This window comes from Stigmatopora nigra, chromosome 1, assembly GCF_051989575.1.
Source record: "Stigmatopora nigra isolate UIUO_SnigA chromosome 1, RoL_Snig_1.1, whole genome shotgun sequence".
In the NCBI taxonomy this organism is placed as follows: domain Eukaryota; kingdom Metazoa; phylum Chordata; class Actinopteri; order Syngnathiformes; family Syngnathidae; genus Stigmatopora; species Stigmatopora nigra.
Genome location: NC_135508.1, coordinates 5,998,948 through 6,020,448, shown reverse-complemented (window position 1 = coordinate 6,020,448; position 21,501 = coordinate 5,998,948). Strand labels below are relative to the sequence as shown.

General features: G+C 37.9%; 1 protein-coding gene across 3 annotated transcripts in view; it reads right to left on the bottom strand.

Moving 5' to 3' along the window:
- The window catches only part of LOC144205509 (TOX high mobility group box family member 2-like), a 109,936-nt gene that overhangs the window by 38,302 nt on the left and 50,133 nt on the right, over positions 1-21,501 (bottom strand). For all 3 annotated transcript variants that reach the window (XM_077729936.1, XM_077729927.1, XM_077729918.1), the window contains exons 2-3: positions 15,881-15,973; positions 8,290-8,349 (exon numbers count right to left, since the gene is read on the bottom strand). In XM_077729936.1, coding sequence (XP_077586062.1) covers positions 8,290-8,349; positions 15,881-15,973 — 153 coding nt within the window. The remainder of the gene's footprint in view (positions 1-8,289; positions 8,350-15,880; positions 15,974-21,501) is intronic.

The window sequence follows — 21,501 nt, the reverse complement described above, 5'->3', positions numbered from 1 at the left end:
AAACAAATGATGTGGATCCCTCATTGTTCTTTCTCTTTGCCCTCATTCCAGTCAGGGTAATAAGAGAACATTGTGATTTACTGTCAGCGAAGCGCAAGAGTGCATCAGAGAGAATCCACTGCAGCAGGGGCCATTAAAATAGATTTAACTTCCCACAGTATTAGGCCAGATGTCTACACTTCTATTATATTTCAATCAGGCATGACCTTGGTCTCACTGTGATGAGAAAGATCACAAAGAGAGTGAATGGAGGGGGGGTGTTTGAAACAAGCAGAAAACCAATAGAAATATCAAACTATTTAGTCCCGCTAAATCCCTCTGCTCCATCGTGCTGCATTTCAAGTGAGAGGCTGTGACGGAAATAGAGGCAAGGATTCAACTTCTGTTAAAAGAGTGTATGAATCATTGAGCGCTCTTGTGGTGCTGATAACTTGCTTCTTTTTTAGAAGAAGGATAGTGGCTGTTCTGCAAGAGGGTGCATTTTAAGCAGCAGGCTGCAAAATGTCAGAGACTGTGGGGTCGTTTTGATAGTCTTAAATCAAGTTTTTATTGACACTATGTTTCTCTTCGGTCTAATGATTAGCTGGCTGATGGGACTATTTTGATAATGTTTGTAATTCTTTTTTCCTAACCCACTATGTGCCATCTTTACATCAGCTCGTGCATCCACTCAATGGTTTATAAAAGCAGAGCAAAGGTTACTGCTTGTTCTATTTCGGAGCATGACGGTAATTGGACTTATTGGCGGACATGAGCTGACCTACATAAAGAACTACCGATCTCTGGCTACAGTTCTTTACAGTCCCTCTAAGCATAGATAGGCGTGCATGATTTGCCAATTGGGACTATGATGTTCCTCCAGCATTGTTTTCATATATCGATTTTACTGTACTGCATTTTTTGTGTGTGTGTTTGTGCTAAAAACAGTGTTTAGCCTGATTAGACAAAAGTGAGTGTTAAGATTTGAATATATTGTGAGACTCTTTTGACCTAGCCAACGGCTCTAAGTGACCTCAAAGAAGGATTGAATTGTGTGTGGGTGTTTTTAAGACTTTTGATTTGTATTTATCATTCTTTGTTTTAAATGTCCCTGCACGGTGGTGAGAGATGGGCAGTTTTTTTTTTTTTAAAAAAGGTGAAGAGTGTGGTAGTGGGGCTATAATGGTGGACTCTGAGTCATTGTTGAGTAACGACGCCTTCGCCTATATTGAGTGTGTGGTATACAGAGAGGTGACTCAGACAAAGATGGAGGAGGTGCTGATGGTGGGGGTTAAATGCTGACATCAGCTGTTCAAATAGGCCAGACCACATCTGGACGTCAATTAACCCAAGTCACAATATTATCACGTAAAATGGTGTGCATGGAAAAGTTGATAGTGGTGAGTTTAACAAGTTGGCTATTGTCACATTTTAAACAGTCTCTTGTTTTGAGAACCTTCAAAATAAGAAAGGAATCCGACTCCTCACCTATCAAATCATAGCATGCAAATAATATGCAAAGCATTTGAAACTCTTTCCCTATGGAGGCCTTTGTATGTCATATCGAAAAATCAAATGATAAATAAAGGCAGAGTTTCAGAACATAAGTGGAATAAAGGTCACTATGTATTCTGAATTGTGGTGTTGATTGGCCAGCATTAAAGAAGAGAAGGCCCATGAGATGTTTTCTTGATTTACATAAACAGCACGTGAAGAAACATGTGCATTGTCTATAAAGTTGTGATCTGACAATAACTTAAGTACATAGGTATAAACTAACAATAGAGGGTGTCTTAGCAGGCAATGCAGGATGTTTATAAACTGCAAAATGTGCAAAAATAGAAACACAAACATGTGTCCCAACATTAACATTTTTTTATGATGTACAAACCTTGTCATATGGAAAGAATTAATGAACACATGTTGATTGTACCATTTGCAGCTGTGGCATGCGGTTTCTATTACCAATTGCTGAAAATATTTACATACATACATTATAGACTAATAAAATTTTGATGAACTATCAAGATATGTCCATAGAATGCAAAAAAGTGAAATGAAGGGAAAAAAATCCAGGATCCAACAATGCAGGATGCCTGTAAGAGCATTTAGCTCACCACATACCATAATTTTTAGACTATGTGACACACCCTACTACTAGCCACACCCACCATTGTTTCATAAATAAGTACCAAGGTTCAAAGTGTCGTGATTGTAGTCCAAAAATTACAGTACATGATATACTTTATGAGAATGTGACATCAAAAGTAAATTGATGATCAGGTGGAGTGAGTTGATGGCAAAAGTAATAATAATAATAATAATGATAATATGAATGTTTGACGTATAAAAAAAATATTTTTCTCTCTGATTCAAGTAAGTTTGTGACCGGGCTAGCAAGCTCAAGGTTGACTAAGTCTTGCAGAGTACAGCTGCAATGAGCTGACTTATATGAAGATAGGATCAGGTTTGACATTCCCCTGCAAGAGTAAAACTAAACATAGCTGGAAATAAATCCTGCATAAGCGCAACAAACCACATTGTCAGCTGGGCACGTATTAGGAAATTTCATGGTGACACATTTAGCCAAGTTGTTTAATCAAAATGGAAAAAGAGGTGATGGATATGAATTTGCTTACAAGTTAGAGTGATTCTGATGAGAGACAAATTGAGCTAAAAGAGTAACAAAAATGGAGAATGATAGTCATTAAGGGACTGAAATAAGCAAGTTTAAACACAGCCTAAAATAAAAGAATGAGGAACATTCAATGAGAGGGAGAACATGACCAAATGTATTATAATACTGACGATTGGCCACTCCTCCATTGTTGATGGCCAAATAAAGACATAAGGCACAGCAAGACACCTGCGAGTAGAATCCACAAGAAAAATCTAACTGCTCCTCTAAAGACCACAAAGCGACAAGTCGAACAAGAGCAAGGGAGGGCCACAAACTTAAAATATAGTTCTCTACAGCTGCTTCTTGAAATCCACCTTTGTTGTCTCTCATTTTCTTTTCACTATCTCAAATATATATATATATATGCACATGCATGCATGTTAATTACAGGGTAGGTAAAAGCCAGACTACATTTTTTCCCGAATATACATGTAGGGTATGTCTGTAAAAACACAGCAAAAGATCAGGCCTGGTATGAATCCAGAGAACACTTATTGTCCAGTTGACTAAATTAGAAAATCTGTGGTGGTAGTTAAATGTAGCCATTTTGGTTTTAGTGGGAAGTTTTGTCATGCAATTATTACCTTATTGCAAAAATGTACACAAACACCAGCATTGAAAATTAAGATGCGTCCCATATCAAAATTATCATTGCCCTGTTTAAGAAATAAAAATAAAAAAATCAATGCAAAAAAGACCAATTGCATGTTTTAATTTGCCATGTCGTCTGAATTAGAACTATATATGATGCCATCCCAACTGCTAACTCAGAGGTGGGCAAACTTTTGGGCCCGGGGGCCACATTGACTTTAAAATTTTGACAGATGGGCCGGGTCAGCACAAGATACGATACATATAAAAAAGTGCATCCGTTAACAGTACATATGAAACATAAACAGAAAAAAATTATTAACATACTCATCACTCATCATTAAAGTAAAAGGTATAAAGTACAAAGTAAAGTAAAAAGGAATGTATTAAGAAATATTAAAATGTAATTTAAAAAAAGATAGAGGAGCTGTAAAACACGAAAAACAAATAAGAGTGGACAGAGCTACTCCCACTGGCTTCCGCGTGACGGCGCCATCTTGAGAAAAAAAATATATATTTGGACAACATCGGCGGGCCGGATTAAAAAGCCTAACGGGCCCGTATGTGGTCCGCGGGCCGTACTTTGCCCATGTCTGTGCTAACTCATCATCAGACTTTTAAAAGAGAAAAATCATTAATTCAACCATTCCAGTAAAGATTTTACATACATAAATAGAATCTGCCCACCACATTTTATCACTACAAGATGAATGAACCACATGGAAAACATCAATATCATATCTAGACTGTACAGTGGTCAGAACCTTGAAAACATCTTGTTTGAATGAAATGATTGCCTCCAAGCAGACAGTTAAATGCCCCCCTTTAAAGCTGTTTCTGATTAGCGGTTCTCTCTTTTTAAGAGTGCAGAGATGTTATGTGTAATGCAATCTCCTGCCTGTGTCAAACTGCTACCTCACTGTGTATGTTGTGGAAGACGCAAACAATGGACTCTCTGTTCTGGCTCCAAGCACCTTTTTTCATAGATTTTGCATCATGGTCAGACTTCTATATGCTCATGAATCCACAAGTTAAAAGATGTATTAAAGGGGTACGTCTTTTTATAAAATAAAATCCCTTTGAAGCTTGCATTCTGTATGCCTGGAGTGCTTTCATAGAACAAATTATAATAACAAAGTATACACTTTGCTTTGGTGCATAATGAATTACATTCAAAGCAATTCCGATTTCAAATTTAGGCAGAAAATTATTATATACTTGAAATTGATTGGTCAGATGTAACATCAAACGCTATAAAACCCAGGAAATCAAAAGCGTCGTTTAAAAATAATAACTTTTTCAGGTATAATTCACAGTAGTGCACATTATTTTGTAATAAAACCTGAAAATTAAATCTATTAGAATCACAGAAGCGGTGTGCAGAAACAAGTTTTTGTCATTTTGGATTTAAACTCATTAATTTGAAAATTTAACAATATATTCTTGGGAAATTAGATCTTAATATTCATATAGCGGAATTAAATGTCCTGATGGTTAAGGAAAGTAGATGATTACAAGTAATAGGTAAGATCTTAGCCAATTAGCACATTTGTTTTTGAGCATATCAGTCTTGCCATTTATGAGTATTAAATTGTAAAAGAACAAAGCAATTATGTTTTCATTTTTATCATTATTTTTGTATATCAGGTTGCAAGGAATAGATGGGAATTAAAATTGGAGCATATGTAGTGATGATTTGATTCGCTCATGAAGGATGATGTCCTCAGGCCAGCCCTGTGGCAACATCTCGCTATTGGCCCCACCCCAAAAAATGGTTATGAAAAAAAAAAAAGAAAAAAAATTGGTTCACAAATGTGAATTATAATTGTACATTCTCAACTTGTGCCAAATCTAACAAGGAATTCCATGGTTTTCCCCATCTTTGTCTCCACTTAATCACATTCAACTTGAATGGAATTAAGTAAAGTTTTAGAACAGCTCACTACAACACAATAAGAAAGAGTATAGCAAGTTTAAAAATTGTCCTTTTATGGACCTTAGTGCCAGTGAAGGCCAAGTTCTGAATCATTCTAGTATTTAATGTTCATGCTTAGTATTTTTGCTCAGAAACCATCAACACTAGAGCCAAGCAAGCTATGCACACTTTAGCCCCTTTCACATTTCAAATGGTTGTGGTGCATTAAAGGATTTGGGGAATTAAACCCAGAGAGTGAACTTGGTGTTTGCGGTGGGGAGTTGTGGGACTGGTGAGTAAGCTTCTCTTTGACATCACTGACAGAGCATCAACTGCAGCTGAGATGTTTTGAAAAGCCAAAATTGCTTTATCCACTAAGAAGCTATTTGTTGACACAACAGTGTAGACCTGCTGAGGCGGTCAGTGATTGACACGTGGCTTCCACAGCATAGAAAGTACAACACCGGACATTTATCCCAATTAGCGTGCACACATGTTCGTATGCTAAATGACAAAATTAGGGCAGCAAATGTGGCTAATAATAATAAGAGTCCCAGTCTGTAATGTGAGGTATAAGTAGACAATAAGTGTTAAAGCTCCTTCTCGACCTCCCGTAACAGCGACTCAATCCCAATATCAAAAGTAAGACAACCTCACTACAACACTACCTGTGAGTGTTTGTGGGGGGTTGCACCAATGTCTAACTCAGGGGTGTCAAACTCCTTTTGGTCTGGGGGCCGAATACAGCTTAATTTAGGATCAAGCGGGCCGGACCAGTGAACTCATTGCAAAATGACATTGAACTAACAATAAGCCCACTTTTTTCCTTTGAACTAGTCACTAATACTAATAATTAGTCCAAAGAATGAGTAAATTATCAAAATGTTCATCAACATAATTTTCCTTTTACATTATGAACAATATATTATGAACAAGAGAATAACATAAGAACACAAATAAAGTATGTGCAATTTTAACAACACGTTTACACAGTTAAACATATATTTAAGTGTGTTTAAGTGTAAAACACTGCGCTCCCTAAGGGATAATACAAGAACTACAAATTTTAAAGAAAATTCATATTTTTTTATACAATGCAGCTTTCTTCTCCGGGCCATACCAAACCACCAGACGGGCCAGATCCGGCCCGCGGGCCGTATGTTTGACACCCCTGGTCTAACTCAAACATAATAGCATTTAGTGGAAGTGACTACAGTGATGCGAAGAAACTAAACTTCAATAAATGTCAGACAATATCCTGAGATCGAAAAAACGATTTCCGCCTTATATTTCATCAGTTGCTTCTATAAAATAGTAATTTATTACTAAATCTACACAATGAAGAGTTCTACCACATAGTGGTAGAGAAAAAGCACAGAAAGAAGGAAATACAAGCCAATAAGAAATAATGTATGAATACAATATGTTACTTAAATTCAGACTTCTGTATGTACCTGCTTGTCTCGAGCTGTCATCATGAGTTTTCACTAAGGTGCAAACTAATGCAGACAGTCAGTCCACCTTGCTATGTTTTTCCACACTCTTTCCATACTACTGGATCAACACACCACAACATTAAAAAAAATGGCCATATGTCCAGTAGTGTCTTCCCGCCTAGCAGCTGGGAGCACTTAACACAGCGCCTGTCTGTTACTCCCCAACTGTGACCATGACTGTGCATCCAGACGGCAAGCAATATCATTGCCGTTGAAAGCCATTTGATGAGGCTGTCATAAGCTTTGAGTGACCTGTTGACAGACATACTCATGGTTTAATCCATATTCTGTGTCCATCAATCCACCCATTTTCTTACAGATTATGCCTGGTTTCATGGGTGGCAGATTTGTAAGGAAGTAAGGACTTTCAGTATAGTATCTAGTCTGAGTGGACCATGTTCCATGTTCAAGTTGAAGGAGTCCTATTGGGCCTTGGGACTAAGCAAGCGGCATGCCGATCTAGCCATCAGTGAGGCAAAAACTAAAGCATGGTTCAGCGAGGCAATGCAGAACAAATAAAAATTCTGGTCTAGCATCCACTGTCTCTTGTGGAGAAAGCAGACCACCATTTATACTTTGTATAGAAGAGATAGGGAACTGCTGATCTCATCTTGCGATGTCAAAAATCGGTGGGTTGAATACTCCTCGACTATATCAACACACCTTTCCATGAGGAAGCAGTGCCAGGACACCCTGAGGTGGGCTCCCTTATCTGTGGTGTTGAAGTCAGTGAGGTGGGTAAAAGGCTAGTGAGTGGCAACGTCCTGAGGGTGGATGGGATTACCTTGGAGTTTTAAAGGTTGTGAATGTTGTCGAATTATTGACATGCAAACATTTCCTGGACAACTGGGACTGTGACTCTGAATTGGCAGACCGGGGAAGAGGAATGTTGGATTCAGGAGAAACATTGTGGTTTTTAAACTAGCCACGGAACAAAGGCAAAATGGGAATTCACCGAATCAAGACTAAAATATAGAAACTACTTTTGTTATTGAGACTCACGAAATGTTCAAGTTCTCTAAATTCTGATAACTATCTAACCAACAGGACATTTTGACTTTCTGAACTAAAGCAGGTGAAGGAATAACAAATATAATAATAATCGAAGTCATAACTCCCACTAGCAGAAGGCTTTCAATGTCAAGGCTTGTATGGGTTGTCTTCATAGTTACCCCTGTTTCCTCCCACAAAGCAAGCTCATTAGTTTAATTGAAGACTCTAACATCCCATAGCTCTTAACTTGAATGTATATATCCAAATTCAGCTAGAGTCCAAGAATCCAGCTCTACCGTGACCCTAAGCAGGTTGTATGGATTCAGAGACTGTTCTACATATATCAGGTAAAAGGTAGGGTATGACGTTAATGGCTTTTGTATTGATTATGTTTAAAAAACATGTATTTTCTAAAGGCAAGTCCTACTTATTTTTTTCTCAATTTTTGCACTCATCCTTTTTACCACCATTAAAAAAGTCAACATCTTTCCTGGCAAAATGAGCTGTTAGAATTTCAACACAACATGACAAATTCTTTGTACTCACGTAAACATAGACACTTCGTTTTTATGTCTACAATGGCACAAGAATTATATAGTGTACACAATTCAAACAATTAATGTGGGAACACCTACCTGGTTTGGTGACCGGAACTCTTGGTTATTGTCATTCATGTACATGTTGTCACCATCAAACTGCAAGAAAAAAACAAAGAGGAAACATTGACATGGGACCTCAAAATTTGGTTGAGCCAAATAAATAAATGCTAAGGGGAGTTCTGTGCGGTGAAAAGCCCTTTACGGGTGGCCTGACGTGTTAGTCTAATGACTTTGTCACTTTGGTTAAACCTTGTGCGTGGCATGAAACTGTCGGTAATTACCGTTCATTTGCAGGGCCGGTAATGAGGCTACATGAGCTCAGTGGTGAAAGATAGGCCATTCCCTGTGGGCTATGCGGCTTGTAAGAAGGAGTATGAATGAATCCGCGCGCAGCGGGTACATGCTGCGTCTTTGGGAGCGAGTTAACAAGGCATTGAAAGATCACTTGCTGCAGGTGCCAAAACACTGTCTGGCGGAAGGGGTTAGGACTCTAAACCTGACCCATGACCTTGCTAGGAGAGTGTAGGGAAACAATACTGGGCCATCACTTGAGTACAGTGTTCCCTCGCTACTTCGCGCTTCAGCTATTGTGGACTCAGAGCTTTGCGGCTTTTTTTCAGCAAAAAAATAAATAAAAATGTAAAGATATTAAATTAAAATTATAAATTACATCATTTTACAAGAGGTGGAAACAAAATATTCAATAAGAATTGGTAATTGCATCAAAAAAAGGCCAAAGAAATGGTCAATAACATGGTGAGAGTTCAGGAATCGCATTGATGACGTCATGGCTGTTTACAGGCGCATCTTTACCACCCCCCAAAAAAAAAACAATGTTCACAACTGCCAATAACGATGTTTTTTACGTGCAAAAAACACTGCAGAAGATCCTCCATCCGGACTACTATGATGTTTTTGCTTGGTGGTGCTTTTGTGCACGTGTTATACGTTTCTTTAAGCATTTTTAAAGGGGCACGCCTACTTCGCGGAAACGCAGCTATTGCGGGGGGGTCCCGGTCCCCATTAACCGCGATAACCGAGGGAACACTGTATTAGATGCAACACGCAAGCTCGGATCTTAAGTATGCTGAAACGATTAATCCCAAAGGAATTCCCTGCAAAGATCAGCTGTGCCGATGATAGAAAAAAAATCCAACTAACACTGTTTTTAGCTCAAGGGAAAATGAGATTCCTCCCTGAAAACAGCTCAGTAAGTGAACAGATGCAGTGTCAAGGTGATGGAGAAACTGCTACCCTGTTAAGAAGAGACATATTGTGAAATGCCCTTGGCTTCTAAAGGCATCACACTTTTTCATAGCACGCAGCAAATGGAACAAACCTTGACTGAGTTGGATAATAACAATTGTACGCACACACAAAGAAACACACAAGAAGAAACTCAATGTGTCAAATGAAGCCCCCTTTTTGTTTGCTGACTGAGGTCACTCTTTGTAATATCACTGTACAGAAGCCAGACAGCAGAGACAACATGATCAAACTCAACAGATTCCACAGACGTTAAGCTACTGGGAGCCCTGTTTTATTCGAGTGTTCGTCTTTGTGAACACACACAAAAAAAAGAAGCCTTGAACACAAAATAAATGCATGGTGGGTAAAAGAGGACAAGAAATAAGATGATATCATAGTATCAGGTTTAAACAGTGACCGACAGGAGTACAGACCTTCATTATTATCTGTCAACTGCAAAATTAATATTTGTAATTCAATTTAATTGAATAAATAAAATTGAAAGCAGTTTTAGGTGCAAGAAAGGTTAAAAAATGATGAGAGTTGTGTTGACAGGCCACTTTAGCTGAGGAGGAAGTTTTCAAGGAACAGTATGTTTCTGTATTAAAACTGGCCTGCGTCCAACTGCATGAGTACTACATTGTTTTCATGCAGATTCATGGCATGATTGAAAGGAGGGGGGTGTCCTGTGCACGCATGTAATGTGCCATTTTGTATCAGCGTGTAAATGTGCCCTTAGTCAAACTGGCACTACGTACAGTACATTCTAACAATGGGGTGGGCAAACTTTTGGGCCCGGGGGCCACATTGACTTTAAAAATTTGACAGATGGGCGGGGTCAGCACAAGATACGATACATATAAAAAAGTGCATCCGTTAACAGTACATATGAAACATAAACAGAAAAAAAGACCAAAGTATTAACATACTCATCACTCATCATTAAAGTAAAAAGTATAAAGTACAAAGTAAAGTAAAAAGGAATGTATTAAGAAATATTAAAATGGCATTTTAAAAAGATAGAGGGGCTGTAAAACAGGAAAAACAAATAAGAGTGGACAGAGCTACTGCCACTGGCTTCCGCGTGACGGCGCCATCTTGGGGAGAGAAAAAAAATATTTGGACAACCTCGCCGGACCGGATTAAAAATCCTAACGGGCCGTATGTGGCCCGTGGGCCGTAGTTTGCCCATGTCTGTTCTAACTGATTATTCAAGTCACCTTCCAAAGGTTTTTTCTCTTGGATTTGTAGTATAACTTTATCATTATTCTTCTGTTGTTCTAAATTACTTAAATTCAAGAATTATTTTGAGTACAGTTATTAAATCAGATAATTCCAACAGCAAATCGAGTGATCCAATAAATCCCATTTAAATCATCATTGAGTGAAAAGTGAACCTATTCCACCTCCATTGTAGTCCTGTAATCCCAATCAGTGACCTTCCGCAACAAAACGTGGCGAGGGTTAAAAATATATCAAAAAGACTAACTACATTTGTCAACATGGCTGCTCATAATGTACATAACAATGCATTAACTCCAAATTCCCCAGCACCTTTGTCTGCCCTTTTCCCAATGCTTCACTCGCCTACTTAAAATGCCAATCTATCTTCGACCCAATGCTATCAGCTCTACCATTACTCCACATTTACAGCCGAAATAATCTTTTCATTCACTGCTCTCCTGTTACTTCCCACCTCCTCCTTTTCCCCTCTCATGTTACGATCATATGCAACCATCTCATTGCAGTTGCAGCTTGCCACAAATTCTCTCCCCTCTCTTTCTTCGGGGGGGGGGGGCTTGGCATCAGTCTCTCCCCGGCAGTCTAATTGGGCATTCTGCCTGAGACAAGGGCCTCATTAAGCAGTAATTACACACATGTTGTTTTCGGCAAACATCTCTATTTGGATTGCTTTGCATGGTAATTGTTCAGCGGGGACCACTGCTTGCAATGTTTCCCTATGTGACACGAGGGGTTCTGGGGTGGGGGGTTTAGAGGAATAAAAAGGATGTAGGAGAGTAAGAATACAATATGGAAGAGAGCTAAACGAACTAAAGAATGCATATATAAAAGGATAATAGGGAAGACCAAAGGAGAGGGCTTAAAAGGATGAAGGTGAGGTCCTAAATTGAGAGAGACAATGAATAATAGGGATTCAATGCGAGTGGGGGGAGTAGTAGGGAGCGAGGATGTAAATGGGAAAGAAAGTAGCACACATAGCGAGACCCACAACTAGGTCATGCTTCACAATCATCCACAATGCTAAGTGTCTCAAAGCTAATGAAGCCACAAGGTGGAAGTAAAGTAACTAGTATAGCCTGGGGAAACGTGTAATATATTTATTTACGCTGGGATAATAGCGTACAATAGTGCTGGGAGCGTTTCATCCAATCACAGGTGATGAGGAGGTTGGGGGCAGGGCATATGACAGCAACAAGACTTGATCTGATTGATGGACAATCCATAAGCCGTATATAAAACCTTGTAGGCTACATCTTTTTGAATGTGGGGGGTTGGGTATAGAAAGAAAAGTGGGAGCAAAGGAGAGAGGGACAAAGAGAGAGTGAGTGAGAGGTTGTGTTTGATGTATCTACCTGGATTTTTAACTCAATACTATAAATGTTTTGCAAGCTAATTAAACCTTCAACAGTATATTCAGATAATAAAAAATGACATGCCGGGGATTGAATAATTCAAGAAAGTAGTTCCGAATGTACTCACCATCTGCCAGAGTTTTGGATTTTATAATATGAAATAATATTAAACCTGTAGTATAGCATTACATTGATTAGAAAGCAAATATGTCGTGTTGGAAATTGTTTGTGGCATTATCACTGTTTAATGTACTTAGTGTACTTAATTATTTTATTATTTATTTATTATATTATTATATTATTTATTTATTATATTATTATATTATTTATTTATTATATTATTTAATTATTATATGTTTTATTTATTATATTATTTATTTATTATTATATTATATTATTTAATGGACTTAATGTACTTAATTATTATAACAATAGCTACATCAATTTAAAAAACTGCTGTTTTAAAATGATGAATATAAATACTATAAACAGATTATCTAAATTATCTTTCAAAATTCCAAAAATCTTGAACTGATTCAATATGTTGAATCATATCATAAAAGTATACATTATGTAGTCAACTTATGAAATGAGGCATAATGCATTTTAGCCAATATAGCATATCTCTATATGGAATTTACCACAAAAGGAACAACAATAAAACATATCTTGTGTTACAATTCCTACTAGATTTTCATTTATTCTATTAGTCATATGTCAGAATCATTTTGCATGTTTTTACTATGAATATATCATGGGTGAATTTCCATTTTTATCAACGTTTCATCCTAACTTAATAGGACGACTATGAATGAAGTTATAACTCTACTTTATAGGGTGTGGATCATTGCAGTAACTATAAAAGTGTAGAAAAGTAGTGTCTTAACACATACTCAACAAACTTTTAGAACTTTTCAATGTATATAAGAGAATATCAAGCAGAATGTGTAATACTTGTGACTTTAAAAGCTTTTTCCAGCACACCAAGTATCTAAAAATAATTCTCTTACCGAGCGGAATTAATAAGCCCAGAACAGTACACAGCCATTCTGTGAAAAAAGGGGTGTGGTGTGGTGTGGTGGTGGAGTGGTGGGGGGGCTGGTGTATAGAGGAGAAGGGGGGGTCCCCTCATGCAATATGCATGCTTCATCATCTTCACCCTCTTCTCTTGATTTCTCTTTCTACATCTCTTACTCGCTCCCTCCTTCTGTGTTCAATTAAACTGCAGAAGAGACCGAACAAACCTCAATCTGAGACAATGGGCCGCTGAATTTGGATGTTTTCCAATACATATTCAAACGGTAACCATTCTGCTACTGTTCTCCTAGCAAGCAATAAATAATCTCCATCATGAAATGTAAAAGCTTATCTGTATTTGAATTCATCATTTTTTATGTCAAGTGGTACAGTGGTTGTCTTGTCTACCTCACAGTTGTGAGATCGAGGCTTGAATCCCTGGTGGGTTCCGTCCGGGATGTGGGAGGATACCGGAGTACCGAGAAAAAAACCTACACAAGCCCAGAGAGAACATGCAAACTCCAAATAGTGAGGATGGATGTCTGGACCTGAGAAGTGTAGGGCCAGCGTGATAATCACTTTCTCACCGTGCCATTGTATTCATTTTATTTCATTTATTGTAATTATTATTGAATTTAAATGTTTGTAATTTTTGGCCTACTGTTTCAAATATTAAGGAAGAAGTGCTTTTTATGCTCTGAATATTCTTTTTTTTCTTTTTTTTTAAATATATTTTTAGATTTTACAAAATTATTTTAGAATTAAAAACAGAAAAAAATGATAAAAAATGACAATTATTGATTTAAAAGGGGGAAAATCGGGAAATTTAATATACATCTATACTCTTCATTTCAATTTGATCCTAAAACAGAAAGTCGGCACTCATGATTTATTTTCTTGGACCGCACAAAATGATGCAGCGGGCCAAATTTGGCCCCCGGGCCACCACTTTAACACCTGTGATGTAGATAATAGATTCAACTAATTTATAGTTTCTTATGTTTTCATTGCAGATTCTTTAAAACTACCAGTTAAAAGAAAACTGTAGAAAATAATTAGGAAATTTGGGGTTGGAGTGAATAATAATAAATAATCAGCTATCCTTACTTTATGTATAATTCAGTATATAACTATATACATTAACACACACAATGTGCAAGACCCAGCAGGTGCAGGATAGTGCTATAGTTAACTACTACATGGGTATTAAGAGGAAGTAAATAGTTATCCCACCACTGCCTGACGGTTACACATTCTGAGGTGATAATTTGTGTGCATGTGTGTGTGTGTACACGTGCACCAATACAATAGAGTATGTTGTTGAGGTTTCTCAGGGAAGGATGCAGAGTGCAAAGCATTTTAACGGTGGTAAACAGTGATGAGGTGTAGATAAAGGGCGCAGTGAATGTCACATTACCCCAAGCCCTTTTGATTTCAAGCACATTGTAGAATACTCATCTACTTTCATAAGGGTCCTCTTTGCCATTTTGTGCTATGCAAAACCAGGGATATTGCTTTTACAGAAACAGTATATGTATACCGTATTTTCACGACTATAAGGCACACCGCATTATAAGGCGCGCCCTCAATGAATGACATTTTTTCCATATATAAGGCGCACTGTATTATAAGGCGCACTGTCTATTTTGGAGAAAATTTAAGACTTTTAAGTGCGCCTAACAGTCGTGAAAATACGGTAATTGCTATTGACTTCCAGGTATGAAGCACTCACTACACAGTCACCTCTAGAGCCAGCCATTGTTGATGTTTTGGATTTGTTTGAATAAAATCTTGCAGTGGGGGAGGAGCTATATGATGGAAGATTTTGTAAACTAAGATGGCATCTGCATATTTAACAGTATTGTTTCAGTTCAGGCGTTTGTGTTTTTTTAATACCTGACGGTGGTGGTTTTTCGTCTTTGGTTTTCTGTTTTTTCCATATATAAGGCGCACTGGATTATAAGACGCACTGTCTATTTTGGAGAAAATTTAAGTGCGCCCTATAGTCGTAAAAATACGGTAGATATATATACACATATATAGACACTTTTTTTTGGCTTCCTCGTTAACGCTTTTCAAAGGTGTCTGTGGACATTTCTCCATGAATATCATTCATGCTGCTGAAAAAAAATATAATAGGTTGACCTAGAAAATGTGGATAAGCTCATCTTTCTACCCAAAAAAAATTAAACTAATCTAGTTACACTTATCAAATTCTGGCTTCTGTTGCTAAGGGTTCAATTTTAGTTATTTGATCATTTGTATACAGAAATTAATTTAATTCTTTTTGTTCATTTTTTTTTTCATTTTAAAAAGCTTAGTTTTCCAGGAAAAATGGAATTTAAAAAAATCACTTAAACTCCTTGATCAGCAAACTAGTTAGAGCCAAAATTTTAAACTGTGAAAGTCAAAAAGGCACACCTTTGTGAATACTATATTTGGGATGGGTTATTTTATTCTGACTTTTCTGCTTCAATAATGTATGGGTGTAGAATAATGATGGTTGTACCAGTGTGAAACCATGTAATTGAATTAAATTTGAATCAAATCCTATTGTTCTGGCATTATTTGGTTGCCCTTTGTGTTGTTTGACCACACGCTTGAATGTACAATTTGCTTATGCTTTTCATTTACGATGGTTCATTACAACTAGACATCATCATTTTAAGGTCTATATGTCAATGCTACCAGGTCAAATGTCTCCAAACAACTGTGCAGCACAAACAGGGGCCGTTTTCATGGTATGGGGCTTGGTTAAAGTATCTCACCAATGCAGTGGGTAGTCTTTTCCTAGCTGGACTGATGCCTGGAGGGGGGGCAGAGTGGAGCCTGACCCCTCGTTCACCCACACTGTACCGGGCCTGTGGTTTGAGATAGAGACAGAGGGAGAGAGCAAGAGAGACAGAAGGGTGGGGGAAAGAGTGGATAGAGAGAGAAAGAGAGGACAAAAGTGGGGAAGGAAACAACATGGTGGGGCTTTAGTTTTGAGAAGTACAAGCAGGGCATTTCAATCCCCAAATACACATAACACAAACCACCTAAAATCTCCACATCCTTCACATTTCTGATGGGGAAACATACAATTGCAAGGAAAAAAATAATGGCAACAGATAACACAGTTCCTTCTTTTCGAGGTAGGTGAAGAGAGCTCGTGTACAATGGAGTTTGATGAGTTGACATCCCATCCACCCAAAATACAACCCCGACTTTTTACCTCTGCACTTTTCGACACACTAACAAGCAGTCACGGAAAATCTGACAGTGTAGCAGAATAGAGCTCTGATTACTGATCGCAATGACATAGGTTAAAATTCAAGCATTATTTTATGTGATCAGATAAAAACACAGTTGTGAGTGAAGTATCTGCTAACTCGGACTACAGTTTTGAATTGCAAAAAAAAAAATTGGGTTATGTATTGTATGTGTATTTCATAATTGAGTAGTAACTACCAGTGGTGAGCAATTCCTGCATAGCAGCCTACGAATCTAAAAAAATAGCACAAGAATAGCTACAAAGGAGCTAAAACTGAGCAAAAAAAGTTAATTATAAAAGAGAAACGTACTAAAATACAGTGCATAGCTCCAAATCATAAAAATATGTACAATTCCACAAATATGTCCGAAACTTCCTAAAACTGGCCATGCTAAAATATTGTTTACAAAAAGTAGCCTTTAATTAGACCAAACCATTCTACAAACAGACATTACTAACCCAAAACAAGTATAGATGTAGTATTTGACCTCACCAAAATTATATCTACAGAATGCCTAAAAAAAATCTATCTTTCCTCCAGTAATTATTTTTTTTCAAAAGGTACAACCACCCAAAAAAAAAAAAAAAAAAAAACATTCAAACGGCATTTTACAGTGACTATTATTAATGTGTGGTACTGAGTACTGGACTAAGGCAGATGCAGTTACCATATTTTCACGACTATAAGGCGCACTTAAAAGTCATACATTTTCTCCAAAATAGACATGCGCCTTATAATCCAGTGTGCCTTATATACGGAAAAAACAGATAACCAAAAATGAAAAACCACCACTGTCGGTTATTAAAAAAACACAAACGCCTGAACTGAAACAATACTGTTAAATATGCAAATGCCATCTTAGTCTACAAAATCTTCCATCATATAGCTCCTCCCCCACTGCAAGATTTTATACAAAAAAATCCAAAACATCAACAATGGCTGGCTCTAGAGGTGACTGTGTAGTGAGTGCTTCATACCTGGAAGTCAATAGCAATTATCATATTTTCACGACTATAAGGCGCACTGAAAAGTCTTAAATTTTCTCCAAAATAGACAGTGCGCCTTATAATACAGTGCGCCTTGTGTATGGAAAATGTTTTAAAATATGTCATTCATTGAAGGTGCGCCTTATAATCTGGTGCGCCTTATAGTCGTGAAAATAGGGTATTTGGCAGTCTAGTGACTAACGGATTACCTGAAGAAAACCCACATGGGCCCCAGGGAACAGACAAAGTCCACACAATAAAGTTAAAAACCCACCGGGAATCGAACCCTGGATCTCCAAACTATCGGGCGGACATGCTAACCACTAATGCACAGCCCACCACGAGGAAGAGTGGTTCGTTATTAGTGCCCATTTAGACAGTCTTTGGAGTGAGTCAGTGTGGGAAGATATGTGCATTTTTAATATCTTTAAACTGAAGAGCCAGAAGAACACAAACGACATGAAATAATAAAAGGCATTTCACCTTAGCACTATGCAGGCTTCTCAATTATTTACCACTAATGAATGGCCTCGGGCAATATTCATCCTAAGCACAATATCAACCACCCCAGGGAGGCTGAATCAGCTCGCTGAAATACTTAAATACATTTACTCAATTATGCTCACTGTCCCTAATGTCAAAGAGACAAGCATGTACAAGCTTTCCTCTCCTCTCCAGCACCCCCCACCCCCCAAACGACCATCTGCTCACATTCAAACATGATACTTCCAGGAAGCAAGCGAAAAAACACTGATGGCTCATTCAAGAAAGAAAGAATCAGTTTTTTTTTGTGCCTTCCGTCTTGTGGATAAATATGTATACATTCATTTTCCTGTACCGCTTATCGTTACTTGTAGGGGGGTGCTGAAGCCTATCCCTGCCAACTGTAATTTTTAAAAATGTATTATTTTCCAGAAACATGGTAACGGCATCAGCTGGCACCAAATAGTCTTTGAATCGGAAGCAAAAAATATATATACAATGCAATACTAATCTTTAGAACACATTCCAATTTTATTTAATCCATGTTATATACATTTATATCATAATTTTAGTTGGATTTGCAACTATACTCTCTTGATTACTGCTGTTTTTTGTATTTGTATATGAAAAACAAAATCCACTCAACATAGTAAAGACCATTGGAACAAGATTTGGCAATTTTCTATTTGTCAGTGTTAGGCTGTAAATATACCAACATGGAATTATATTGAAGAGGATCTGTTTCCTAGAAAACTAGTAAATTACATACAGTGACTAAAATAGACGTTAAAAAAAACAGAAAGAAAATGAGGGAGAGTTTTAAAGACGAAGATATATACTATTTTCATTTTAAATGCTTTAGGGATTAAGGCTTGGGGTTCTTGAAAAACTGAATTAATATAATCCACCATTTGCATTTTTTTTATCTCACAAAGGAAGCACACACACACACACGAATACACACACATGCACAACCCCTCTATCCCACACCACCTCGACTCTTTTCAAGCTCCCCCTCCCCCATTCTGGGTCAGCACCCACATAGACACACAAACTCATATGCACATCATGCATACACACCGTCATCATTAAGTACAGGCGGGTGCGTGCGCACACACTTACAAAATGCACGCACACCCACACACACACACATTGAGATCAACCTGCTGCCATCTGCTCTATGTGCTCTGTACAATCCTTGCTGAATACATTATTCACTACAATATATCACATCACATTCCCTCAATGTCACAGCCCTACACTGGTGAGGGGGCAAGGAGGGGAGTGGGGTAGGTAGAATAGTGGAGAGCAGAGTGCAAACCAGCTATTGTACTCAGAAGGGTAACAGAAAAAGGTGCCACACACAAGGAGTATTGCTTGGCTAACTACCTCTGCCCTGTACTGCTTCTTATTGATTTTGTCCCTTCATCAAGCACTAAAGTAATAGTCTAAATACACATAGAGTAGAATACAACCAAACTCATAAATAGTAGTTGTCATTTTCAACACATAACATCTCGTAGTGCCATTTTTCTCAGTTGCTTTTATCTTTATTTTCTCTCTCAAACTTGTTCTCTGCTACTGCATTTTAAGTAAATGAAAAGGATGGATGAGACGGGATGGAAAATGGGAGAGAGACTGAATGAGAGACTGAGAGACAAAAGAGAGAGCGAGAGAGAGAGAGAGAGAGAGAGAGAGAGAGAGAGAGAGTGAGAGAGAGAGAGAGAGAGAGTGAGAGAGAGAGAGAGAGAGAGAGAGAGAGAGAGAGAGAGAGAGAGCAAGGTTTGAGAATGTTGTGCCTGGAAAAAAAATCGTATCCATTCATTCACATAATTTCGGACGCGCTTATCCTCACAAGGGTGGCAAAGGGTGATGAAGGCTAACCCATCGAAGTACGAGCACCAGGCGGGGCACACCCTGAATCCATGGCCAGCCAATCGCAGGGCACAACGAGACAGACAACCATTTACACTCACAGTCATACCTAGGGGCAATTTAGAGTAACATTTCCCATAATCCCTGTGGTTTTGGAAGCCAAATCGAGACCATTACTAAGGTCCTGGATCAGCTATCTGATTGGTACTGGAGTTTTCTGGTGTGCCTTCACACCAGCCTAAAATGTGCACACCACAATGCATGTGTCAATATACCTCTGGTCTTAAGTGTTATAGTTAAAACTCTAATAAAAACCAAAAATAAATATTTTCGCTAAAGCCATTGTTTTGCCAGAAACACTTATTTTCTCCCCTTTGCGGTTAGAAGCAAGTTTTGAGAGGTCAAAGTAGTTCAACTGCTGATTACCAAAGAACTGAGATAGCATGATTTTTTTCTACTGATGAAAAAAATGAGTACAGATATGCAAGTCTTAAAAAAACAAGCAAAAAAAGCCAAATGCATTAAACTTGCAGGAAAAGTGGCAATTTCTACTTTTAAAATGTCTCCATACCTAATGTGATCCTCTCCTTCATAGCCTCCATTCTTTATTCATAGTTTAGTAACATACACCACATATTTCAGATTCAAATATTATTCTAATAAATGTCAGCCAACAATGACAAGAACATATGTAAACAATTGCCGTTAGGTTTGTTTATATGATCTATCTCTCTCTGGTTGTTTGGTACTGTTGCACGCACATGTACATGTTATTTTTGTATATGGAAGCAATGTGGGACAGAACATCTGGGAAGCCCACACTTGACTTAGTACTGACCTGTTTTGCAATCACCGGCTATAGAGCTCAAAATATTCTTTCCACTTGACTCACAAGCTCTGCCGAGTGGCAATTAACCTTGCTGTAGAAATGTCCTAAGCAGTTTTTTTTTAAACTTTACAAAATGTCACATCAGGTGAACCTATTAAAAAGCCAATAACACCTACCGTATTTTCACGACTATAAGGCGCACCACATTATAAGGCGCACCCTCAATGAATGACATGTTTTCCATATATAAGGCGCACTGTATTATAAGGCGCACTGTATTATAAGGCGCACTGTATTATAAGGCGCACTGTATTATAAGGCGCACTGTATTATATGGCGCACTGTATTATAAGGCGCACTGTATTATAAGGCGCACTGTATTATAAGGCGCACTGTATTATAAGGCGCACTGTCTATTTTGGAGAAACTTTAAGACTTTTAAGTGCGCCTTATAGTCGTGAAAATACGGTAATTGCAATTGACTTCCAGGTATGAAGCACTCACTACACAGTCACCTCTAGAGCCAGCAATTGTTGATGTTTTTGATTTTTTTGTATAAAATCTTGCAATGGGGGAGGAGCTATATGATGGAAGATTTGTAAACTAAGATGGCATCTGCATATTTAAACGTATTGTTTCAGTTCAGGCGTTTGTGTTTTTTTAATATCCGACAGTGGTGGTTTTTCGTTTTTGGTTTTCAGGTTTTTCCATATATAAGGCGCACTGGATTATAAAGTGCACTGGATTATAAGGCGCACTGTGTATTTTGGAGAAAGTTTAAGACTTTCAAGTGCGCCTTATAGTCGTGAAAATACGGTAGTTATTTGACTACATTCCTATATTTTACACTTCGGACAGGTGATTACTGGACTATTAAGAGGCATGGTGCTTGTCCAAATAGATCTTTCACAAGGTACGTGGATTGGAATCTCTCCCTTGCACTCATCATTTTTTTCCCACAC